This window comes from Phocoena phocoena, chromosome 19 (assembly GCF_963924675.1).
Source record: "Phocoena phocoena chromosome 19, mPhoPho1.1, whole genome shotgun sequence".
In the NCBI taxonomy this organism is placed as follows: domain Eukaryota; kingdom Metazoa; phylum Chordata; class Mammalia; order Artiodactyla; family Phocoenidae; genus Phocoena; species Phocoena phocoena.
The window spans coordinates 17,386,867-17,398,132 of NC_089237.1; the positions used below are offsets into that span (position 1 = coordinate 17,386,867).

An 11,266-nucleotide genomic window follows, 5' to 3' on the forward strand; every position below is an offset into this window, starting at 1 on the left:
CAGTGGGCACAAGGGAAGGAGAGGAAATGAAGTGGTGAGAGATGTCAGAGGCCTGATTTGGGTTTGGGGGGTGGACGCGGCTGCACCGAGAGGTGACCTGCTTCCTCGCTGCTTTCAGGTCCTCACTCAGAGTGACTGCTCTGGTCCCTCGTTTAAAACAATGACCCCCGTCACTCTAGATGCCCTCCCCCACTCAGCACCGCCACACATATCGTGAGCTTTTTGATGATTTTTGAGCCAGATCAAGAAGAGGATATCAAAGGTGGTCACTTTTCTGGTAGGTGCCTGCAGAGGAGCTACGGGACAGGTCTGCGTGGATCTGGGTGCCTGACTTTGAGGCAGCTGGGAACCTAAACCTTCGTTACCTCCTTGCCGAGCCTTAAGGGGACAGTGGGCTCTCGGTCAGTGCGGCTCTTGGGCAGACCCATCCCCCACCCTCCCCAGGCCCAGGGTGAGTACCACGTGATCGCTCTCGCTCACCTGTCAGTGCTCTGTTATTGGTTGGTTCCATTTGTTACTGTCTGTCTCTCAGAATTTTCCTGTGGGGCAAGACCTGTTTTCCTTTGGTTGCTGCAAAGCCCAGAGGAACTCGTTCAGTGGTTCATGAAGGAGTGAGCTATGGAGGGGCTTGTCAAATGGGAACAGCTGTTATTTGTCCAGCCCCTTTAAGCCAGGGGCCCACAGCTTCCCTGGGCATGTGCTCCTCCATCCCCTTGGCCTTCCTGGCAGAGGCCAAGCAGCAGTTAGTCTGTTTCTACAGATGGTCATCCAAGGCCCCAAGAAGGGAAGATCTTCACTGGGTTACCCAAGGAGGCTGGGGCAGAATTGAGCCTGGAATTTATCTCTGTGCCCTGGTGGTTGTCCATAAGATCCGGCCCCCTGTTCTGCAGAGGGAAAACACCAGTGTGATCATCAAGAAATAATTTTTCTTTGGCCCCAAATTGATTTGCCTACAGACGGATGCGCCATCCTTATTTTGTCTTAATCTAAATGTAAATTAAGTTTCCATTCCCGGGGTACATTAAGGCAGGGGTCTAGACTTGGAGTTAGGAGCCCTGAATTCCATCCAGGCTCTGCTTTTAGTTGTGGTCCTGGGCAAGTCCCTTCTTCTCTGGTCCTCAGTCTTTACGATCGTAAACAAAGAGTCCATCCCAAGCCCTGTTGCACAGCAGAACTGCCTGGGTACCTCCACCCCACAACACCAAGATCTGACTCCGTAGGTCTCGAGGCGGATCCTGGTCCTGTGTACAGGAAGGAGGTGAGGTCTGTTTGGCCACATGGTCTTACAGGCCCCCTTACCCAACTCGGCAAACCTGGGTGACCAGGTGACAGTGGCTTGCTTTCATCGATGAGGGGTCAGGGCCTTGTGGAGAACCAGCCCTTGCCCCTTCCCTCAGCTGCGGCCTGTTCTCAAGATGGGTCTTCCGCAGAAGAGGACCCAGTGCTTTAGGGACAATAGGACAGAGTTTGGATTTAAAACGCTGGTGCTGAATATCCCATTTCAAAGCTTCACCAAAAATAAATAAATAAGGAATTCCCTGGTGGTCCAGTGGATAAGACTCCACGATCTCACTGCTGAGGGCCTAGGTTCAATCCCTGGTCAGGGAACTAAGATCCCACAAGTCGTATGGCCCAGCCAAAAAAAATTTTTTTTAATTAAAAATTTTTAAAAAGCTTCAGCTGAGTGGATGAATTTTTTTTTTTTCCCCCACAAGTGAACCCTATCCTTAATTCCTCTTTTGTAAGCTGGAGGGAGACCTACCTGGGGGCAACTCCAGTCTCAGAAAGATTGTAGAGAAATGCCTTGTAAACGGTTTAATAATTTAGTTAGATCTCTCCATGTGGCTGATGATTCTGGTGGATATTTTCCTCTCTCCTCCCTGGCTTCCCTGGGTGAGAATGAGCGCGGGCGGATTTAAACATCTAGGTTGGTCCCCTGCTGCCCCACGCCACCCACCCACTCAGCCCACACCCGAGCGGCTGCCTCCCCCTGTCGTTTAGTGTGTCCTCAGCGGAAGCAGACTCATTTCAGTATAAGCTCAAGCAAAATGTAATTAGGACAGGTTTCAGGGTCCTGGACATCCTTCCTTTGATGCTGAAAGAAGGATGGGAGAGACCTGGCCTTTGATTTAATTTCTCCCAGTTTGGGAACAGAGTCCAGGACATGGTAACCATGTTTACTGAAAATGCAACACGGCTTAAAATCTACTGTGAGATCGTCTGAGGCTGCAGGAATGGGGACCTGACTTCGTGAAAGTCTTTTTTTTCTTTCCATGCCTTGCAGTATGACTGACTCACAGCATCCGTCCTGCACCAGCACCCTCACGTCCTTTCCAGGGCATTTACCACGTCAGTGGCAGTGCACCAAGGGCTATAGATGTGTTTTCTCAGTCAGTCTGCACAACAGCCTTAGGAGGCAGGTTCTGTCATCTGCATTTTACCCCCATTTTATGGATGAAAAAAACTGAGGTTGAGAGAGGCAAGTGACTTGCCCCGGGTTGCACAGCATGCAAGTGGAGCAACTGGATTTGAAGGGTCTGTGCGCCTAGCCTCTGTGCTGTATTGCAACTGCTCAGTCTGAGTGCCGCAGATCACCACGCCAGGCTGAAGGCTACCTCCCCACCAAGCCTGTTTTCCTTCCCTCGTTCCTTCTTGGCACGATCCACACTTCTCTAAACCTCAGGCTTAGTGGCCACTCAGCCACTGCCTCTCACTGAGCTCCCCACCTGGGCTGCTTCTTAGATGAGAAGGAGGGATTATTCCTCTCAGTGTACACCAGTCTCCAGGCCTCCCGGTGCCGGTGCTAGGGTGTGGCAGGCAGGCCCTTTCCTCCCCGTGAGCCTCAGTGTCCCAGACTAGAAAGCAGAGGCTGGGGCCATCCGGAGAGCGCCTTGGGTTCACCCCAGAGGGACAGGTGTCCCTTTCCTATGGGAGCTTGCCTGCGGTGGGGGACAGCAGCCTGCGGTGGGGGACAGCAGCCTCCAGAGGGACAGCAGCCTGCGGTGGGGGACAGCAGCCTGCGGTGGGGGACAGCAGCCTGCGGTGGGGGACAGCAGCCTGCGGTGGGGGACAGCAGCCTGCGGTGGGGGACAGCAGCCTGCGGTGGGGGACAGCAGCCTCCAGAAAGCTCTCTTTCCTTAATAGCACCCGGCCTTCTCTGCCTGCTCGGCATTTTGATCGCTAAATTTATACAGTGTTAGTCTGCCTTCTTCGTGAGTGTCCTGAAAAGAACACCGGAGGCCTCTCCTGAAAGAGTTTTCTGTCTCGGGTGGACCCTGAGCCTCCCGAGCTCAGGCCTTGGCTCTGCCTGGCCAGCTGTGTCTCCCTCCCCCGCCTTTGCCTTGCTGTCCCCCAGCCATTGGCTCCACACTGACCAGGCCTGCTCTGTGCCACAGGCAGGTCCTTCGGCGTTCCTGTACGGGACCATCTCAACTGGGGAGCTTGGCCTCCGGTGACCTCCCTCTTTCCTGGGAAGATGTTCCTGGTGGGCCTGACAGGGGGCATTGCCTCAGGCAAGAGCTCAGTGATCCAGGTGTTCCAGCAGCTGGGTTGTGCGGTGATTGACGTGGATGTCATTGCCCGGCATGGTGAGTTGGGGGGGCGGGTTGTACACAGCAGATGCCCTGGACTCCCTTCCTTCCGTGAGGCCTCACCTTTTTATAAGGCCCTTCAAGCCCTCAGAGGAGGGGGGGGCCTTCCCATCAGCCCCCTACTGCCCCACCCCCACTCTTCCCTCCAGCTCCCCTCACCCCATGACCAACACCAGGGATTCTGTGCACTCTGCTCTCCTCCCTGCTTTCCCTCCCCTCATCTTGTTTTTGCTGCAACTGAAAGAACCCCTGGGTTCCGCCATCATTTTGCCTCTGGTCACTCAGAGTCCCCTGGCTGGGCTGGAGGCTCCAGCGAGTGACCCAGGCTCCTCTTCATGCCACAGTCGTCCAGCCAGGGTACCCCGCCCACCGGCGTATCGTGGAGGCCTTCGGCACTGAGGTCTTGCTGGAGAATGGTGACATCGATCGAAAGGTCCTGGGGGACCTAATCTTTAACCAGCCCGACCGGCGGCACCTTCTCAACTCCATCACCCACCCCGAGATCTGCAAGGAAATGATGAAGGAGACCTTCAAGTTCTTCCTCCGGGGTAAGAGCCCGGGAGCTGGGACGGGGTGGGGCCCAGGCCCTTCTCCTCAAGTTCTTCCTCCGGGGTAAGAGCCCGGGAGCTGGGACAGGGTGGGGCCCAGGCCCTTCTCCTCAAGTTCTTCCTCCGGGGTAAGAGCCCGGGAGCTGGGATGGGGTGGGGCCCAGGCCCTTCTCCTCAAGTTCTTCCTCCGGGGTAAGAGCCCGGGAGCTGGGACGGGGTGGGGCCCAGGCCCTTCTCCTCTGCAGAAAGGTTGGCGGGGCTGGGGGGGGGGCGGGGGGAGGAGCTGATTGTCATCCAGGCGGTTGAGTTCACTGCTCATTGGCATCCTCCGTGCAGCCCTGTACCAGCCCCGGAGGGAAGTGATGTCCCTCAACTCTTAAGGGGGCTGGCAGTTTAATGAGAAGAGACACTTGAGGCTTTTGAGCCATGAACCCCAGGAAGCTGATTTTTCTAATAGGGTGGGAGTCATAGTAGCTGGCGAATAATGGAGTCATAAGCCCTGAGTTTAAGTCCTGGCCCTCACGGTTTCCGGCAGTGTGACTGTTGGGTGCACCCACCCCCTCCGTCTGTTTCCTCCTCTGCATAGTGAGGCTAATAATGGCAACCTGGGCAAGTTCTTAGGGAGACTAAAAGTCTACACCGTGACTGTCACACCACAACAGTGTAAACCGCAGTCAGTCAGGTTTGGTGCTAGTTGAGCCGCCTGGGAAAGTAAGTTTGCAGAGTGTAAGGTGGGGAGGCTCCGGGATGGCCAGGGCCGGTGGGGGCGGGTTCTAAGTGGAGGATGATCCTTGGGGGCTGGGCCTCAGTGGAGAGAGCTAGCCTGGTGTGCTCAGGGACGGCCAAGTGATGCAGCAGGACTGAAGGAAGGGGAGAGTGTTTGAAAAGCAGGGGTCTGCGGCAGCCTTTCCCAAGCCGTACGCTACAGTCCAAGCGCGGTTCTTCAGGATGGCGTTGGGCAGGGGTGACCTGACCTTTACTGTCCAGGATGGGGTCAGTCCCCAGGAGAAGGGGGAGAGCTGAGAACAATGGTTTAGGATCAGGCGAGAGGCTGGCCCAGGGCCCCTACAGAGCGGCCTGTCAGCCGCTAGGCCATGGAGCCTCCAGCCCAGGCTCCGGGTTGAAGGCCTGGCTGATTGTCTCCCGTCAGTCACGAGGCTGAGACTTTGCTCCCTGGAGGGTATGGGGGAGGCTTCTTGCTTTTCTTCGGGCTTTTGCACTGTGATCATGGCCAAATTCTCCCATGCGTCAAGTTCTCATGTACAGAGTGGGGACCCTCTCCCGACTTCTGTCCCCTCTGGCCAGTACCTCCCTCCAGAAGGAAAGGGATGACTTGACAGACATCCTTGATGTTGACCCTCCCTTCCCCACCCCCCAGCTCTGGCCAGGCAGGAGCTGGCTCCCAGCATCCTCCCTGCTGGACCAGCTTTTGCTCGCCATCTCAGTACCTTGCCGCAGGCCTCCTCCCTCCTCCCTCAAGGGCAGTCTCAGGACTCTTGCTACCTTTGTCCTGCCTCTTGTATCTGTGTCAAGACCCCTCCCGTCACTGCCCACCCCTGCCAGGAACGAGCCCTTCTGCCTTTCATTCTTGCCCTTTCGCGTTTGCTCCCAGGCCAGGCGCGAGTACCTCTATCTGCAGGGCTTTGAGGCAGCAGTGGCTCTCCCCTTCTGAAATTAAGCATCGGATAATGTCACCCGCTCCAAAGTTCTCCCGCTGTGTCATCCACCCAACTTCCCCTCTCCCCAGCCACCACCACTTAAATAAAAGCCAGAAAGCTCTTTTCAGCTCGATAAGGTGAAAAATGGGGACGACAGCTGTGGCTTTCACAGTCCCAGTTTTCCCCTGATGAGTATAACAAATACAACTGTCAGAGTTGGTATAATCAAACGTCAGATAAGATCACCAGCTGTTGGGAGGTCTCCGCGTAGGCAGACGGATGTCTTAATAGAGTCAGGGTGGTTTGCAGAGCTTATCAAGCAGGAGGGATGTGACAGCTGAATAGCCCTTTGCCAGCGAAGCATAGAGCTGTCCGCGAGCTCCCGAGAGGGGCCGAGGAGAAAGGACAGTGCAGGGAGAGGAAGGGACGGGAGTGGAGCAGAAAAGGGAGGTAAGAGGCCCAGTGAGGACCTGGTCTCGGCCCCTGTTCTGGGCTGGACAGGAGTTGGGGAGCCAGCACTGCCAGCCTCCTTCCTCCAGGGAGCTGTAGTGATAACAGCCAGCCATCATCTGTGGAGCAGTGAGTGAGGGTCTGCTGAGGGGCTGCTGAGGGGTTTACAGGCATTTGCTCATGTAATCCTTACCATCTTCCTGTGAAGCGGGCCATCTGTTCACTCATTCACACAGGTGAGGTTTGGTAAGGGGCCCAAAGGGAGACAGTGGTGGCGACAAACCAAGGTGTGTCATCTGAGCCTATCTCATGACCCCCCCCACTTCTCACTGCTCCTGGATCCCTACCAGCTCTTCCACACTTACACAGCGGTCACTTGCCTAAAGAGAACTAGGAGCCCCAGGTGTTCCTGGGCGAGTAGCCCAGGGACATGCCCGCGCACAGTGGGTGAGGGTACACCCCCTTGGCCGGCCTTGGCTTGCAGTGGGAGGGCTAGTCGGCGCCTTTTACCCCACGGGAGTTACTTCTGTAGTATGAGTCATAACCACCCCCACCCCCCAGAGTCATACCTGTAATCCCTGGCTGGAGGCGGCCTCTGACGCCGAGAAGCAGCCTCTTTCCCTCTGGGGCTGCTGCGGCCGCCACCCCATAGGAGTTACTCGTGGAGAGTCGGCAGAGACCTGGCTCCTGGTGGAGAACCTATCTTTTTTTTTCTCTTTTTTTGAGGAAAAGTAGGGCAGAATAGGCCCACTTATTCCTGGAAACTCTCTCCAGTCTCCTACAGCTCTGGCTGTGTCACCTCCCTGTTCAGAAATAACAACTCTTTGGGTTGAAGATCAAGTGAACTCAACCCTTTGTGACTTGCCCCGACCACCTTGTCAGCTTCGCCTCACTCTGCTCGAGGCCTCCACTTCCGCCAGAGCTCTTCCGCTTCCTGGAACCCTCACCTCCACCTGCTCATTTTCAAGTATCAGAAGTCCTACCCGCTTTTCAAGGCCAGTACAGATGCCATCCCTTCTTCTTGGATCATCCACCCCAAAATGGCTTTCTGCAGCTTTGTGTTCTGAATGGCACTGGAACTGGCTAGCATTCAGGTTATGCCTCTCCTCGGAAGGTCTCCCCCGCTGCCGGGCAGCTCCTGATGGTAGGGGGCAGTGGCTTGGACTCTGTTCCCACGCTGAGTACATAGTCCTGTGTGTGCTTGCAGAATTGAATTTGTGGGTTTCCTGGCCTCCCCCCAGGATACCGCTACGTGATTCTGGATATCCCCCTGCTGTTTGAGACCAAGAAACTGCTCAAGTACATGAAGCACACAGTGGTGGTGTACTGGTGAGTGTGTGGCACGGCTGGGGTAAAGCGTGTACCTGCAAAATGGCCCCCTGCATTTTGCCCTTTCCCCACAGGGTGGCCAGGAGGCCCAGAGGTTTTGGGGAGCAGGGCCCAGAGCCTATAGAAACTGACCTCTGTGCCCGACCCAGATGTGCCTGGGAGTAGATGTGGGGGAGTGATGGCCCCCAGGTCTCTCTAGTGCTTGGGAAGGGCTCCCCCTGCTGGCTATTGGAGGCACTTCAGCCCAGATGCCGGGCCCTGCCCTGGCGACCATGTTCTTATTCATTGGTTCCCTTTTCCCTCCTGCAGCACTTCTCAACTTTCCAAACATTTATTACTTCCCTCAGTTTACCTCTCAACATAAGGTAGTCAGGACAGGAGTTGATATTTCTGAGTTATAGAAAACTCAAGGCAAGGAGTTACAGAATTTGTCCAGGGTCACCCATCGGCAAAATCTATGAACAGAAAGTTGCCGAGAAGGAGTTGTCAGAACCCAGCTAAGGAAGGAGCTTTGTTCATGTCCCCCGGGACATGAAGCGAACCAGAATCCAGGATTTGGCAAACAGAGGAGGATCAGGCTGTCAGAGAAAATGAGTCATAGTCCCAGCGGAGTGAGAGTGCAAATGAGGCTTCAGGGTGTCTCTGCCTTCCAGAAACTTCCTGGATGCCACCCATAAGTACAACAGACACAGAGGTGGACACTTGGCTCTGCAGGTACTTTGGGCACAGGGTTGCTCTCAAGAGACTAATGGTGGGGGAGTCTCCGAGCACACTGGAGGCGGGGCCTGGAGCGCTCAGTGCCCTAAGCACCACCCTGCCCTCTGCCCCAGCGCCCCGCTGTGGGTTGGCATTTAAAGGCAGCCTGAATCTGCTGAGCCTGGTGCAGGGACTCAGGCATCCTCTTCGCTCCCCCACTGGCCCGTGTCTCGCCTTGTAATCCTGCAGCCTCTCTGGGTTCTTTGTTCTCTGTTTGTGAAGGACTATCAACTGAGGCCAGGCCAGCTCCAGGAGGACAGAATTCTCTTTGCCTTGGAATTTTAATACAATTGAAACTTTGTACCAAGGGATTCAAAAAAGAAAGTCTTATTAGAGTGTAGGTGAGTAAACAAGACGGGGGCTGGTTGCGTCTGCAGTCACCAGGTGACTCCACGCTTTCCCTGCCACCTTCCTCATCCTATGCTTTCCTTTTGCTAAGAGCAGAGATAGCTGTGGCTCCTGGCACATAATTGGAGCTTTGTAGATTCTGCCTGCTCCCCAGGAGATCCTCCAGCCCCACTCACCAGCCAGAGCAGCCTTTCCCAGGGTCTCGGGTGCCATACATGCCCCACTTTTACCACATGTGGTTGTATGGCTCTTGAGAGATGCCCAAGAGATGAATGAGTGATTATTTGCTTTTCATAAAAGGGATCCACGCTTTACAAAAATAAGGACCCCCTCATGGACTCCTTTAATTGGCATTTGAAATAATATGGGCGTTTACCAAAGTGTGATTATACCAAAATGTGATTATTCACTTTTTCAAGGAGCTTGCCAATTGTGGGATAAATGTTTGGGCAAAAGTTCCCTTGCCACAAACAACGTCAGTCTTTTAACCATCTGGGACTATCCCTGAGCTCCAGGAAGGGCTGTCAGAGAGTTCTGCCTTCACATCCCAGGAGGCCCCCGGTCTCGGCCTCACCGTCTGAAGGGTATGCGCTCACTGGTGGCCCCAGGCCATCTCCATTCTCTCACCCAGACTTTCCCAGCCACAGATCTGCAGTGTCCCTGACTAGGGTTGGCTATAGTCCTTGTTCTTAGCCAGGCAGGGATTGGCCCCATGACCTTGACAGTATGCTGTCCTCCTAACAAAGGAAATCAGAAGTCCTACCTACTTTCCAAGGCTAGTGCAAATGCCATCCTTCTACAGGGTCTTCCCTGATCAGTCAGCCAGAAATGACTTCCTGCCACTTTCAGTTCTGAATGGCGTTGGGATTGGCTAGTGTTCAGTTATGTCTGTCCTTGGAAAGTCTGTCTTCACATCCCAGGAGGCCCTTGGGTCTAGGCCACAAGTAGGAGGGGACTAAACTGTAGTCATCAAATCCTCCCATCTTATAACCGGGAAAATTCAGGCCTAGTGGCAAAGCAGAGAGACCCCAGATGGCAGAAAACAGCTGCTGCAGCCCTTTCCCGCCTTGTTCCTATTGAGGGCTTAGGCATTCACAGAGATGACCCCATTCCAGAGGACAGCTGAGCAGTTCCTGTGTAGCCAAAAGCAGGACAGGGAGTTTGCCGAGGAAGGACCCAGGCGGTAACATCAGAGCGCGCGCGAGGCATTCTTTGTATTTCCTGTGGCGTTGGGAGACTGGGCGTTGCCTGGCTTACTGTGCAGTGCTCAGTCCTGTCCCAAGGACCGAGGGGATCCAGTTCTCAAGTCCTTGCTCCTCTTGGGCTCTGTGCATCCCACTTCATCGGTGGCATCAAGCCCAGTGGCCACCGTCTCAGCACAGTCCTTTTGCTCTGAATGTGCAGGACTGGGTGTGGGGAGACAAGGAGAGGGCTCTTTGTGGTGGACCGGGAAGCTGTTTTTGATGCCGCAGGGCCAGGCCCCCAGGGGAACTGAAGGAAGTGTTTAGCTTGCAGGCACAGGTCTTTCAGTAAAGCTCATCCATCCAGGGATGCAGGATGTAGCTGATTCCAGGTGATCAAATCCTCCCATCTTAAAACTGGGGAGTCTCGGGCCTGGTGGCAAAGCGGAGAGACCCCAGGTGGCAGAAAACAGCAGCTGCCCCCTTTTCCCTCCACATTTATACTAAGGGGCTCAGGTAGCCCATAGTGCACTAGGGTGCTCACAAAGAGTGGGGTGTGGTGGGGGGAGCCCAGGAGCTTCCAGGGCTGTCCACCCCTGTCACGCACCGTTGGGAGGGAGGCCGGGACCTGTGATGTCTGAGCAGCCCTTCTGCCCGGTCCCTAGTGACCGAGACACGCAGCTGGCCCGGCTGATGCAGCGGAACAGCCTGAACCGCGACGACGCAGAGGCCCGGATCAAGGCCCAGCTGCCCCTGAAGGACAAGGCCCGCATGGCCCGCCACGTTCTAGACAACTCGGGCGAGTGGAGCGTCACCAAACGCCAGGTGGTCCTCCTGCACGCCGAGCTGGAGCGCTCCCTGGAGTACCTGCCACTGCGGCTCGGGGTCCTCACGGGGCTGGCCGGCATCGCCAGTCTCCTCTACCTGCTTACCCACTACCTCCTGCCTTCCCCCTAGCGGGACCCTGCAAGGCAGGAATTCCTGGGTCTCCATCTCCTCAGAGGCTGAAACCAGGTAATGAATGCATCCGGTTTCCTCCCAAGCCCTCAGCACACACACTCTGGATCTGGGCTGGAGCCCTGCACTGGGCCGACCCTTCCTCGGAGCACATCTTGTCCAAGGCAGAGAAGCAGCCCTCTGTCAGCAGATGCTCCTTCCCACCTCCCCCAGCGCCCCTCCCTCTGGAACAGTGTCCATCACGGGCTGTGGAAGCAACAGTGGTAGACTCTTGTAACTTTCTTGTGGGCGGGGGTGAGGAGCACCTTCAGTGGCCGTCACCAGTGTTTAAAGCTGGGACGGTCCCTGGGCTTGAACCCTTTCCTAGCACGTGCCCCGTCACGGCCAAAACCCCCTGCGTGGACCATGGGAAATCAGTTTAGACCAAGGGCTGCCTTCAAGCAGGATTC

The 11,266-nt window shown here is 55.6% G+C and overlaps 1 protein-coding gene across 1 annotated transcript; it reads left to right on the forward strand.

Moving 5' to 3' along the window:
* Positions 1–3,475: 3,475 nt before the first annotated feature.
* On the forward strand, positions 3,476–10,817 carry DCAKD (dephospho-CoA kinase domain containing). Its single transcript, XM_065897604.1, has 4 exons — positions 3,476–3,587; positions 3,935–4,138; positions 7,488–7,575; positions 10,526–10,817. The coding sequence occupies exons 1-4, from the start codon at positions 3,476–3,478 to the stop codon at positions 10,815–10,817; spliced, it is 696 nt and encodes a 231-aa protein (XP_065753676.1).
* The last annotated feature ends 449 nt before the right edge of the window (positions 10,818–11,266 follow it).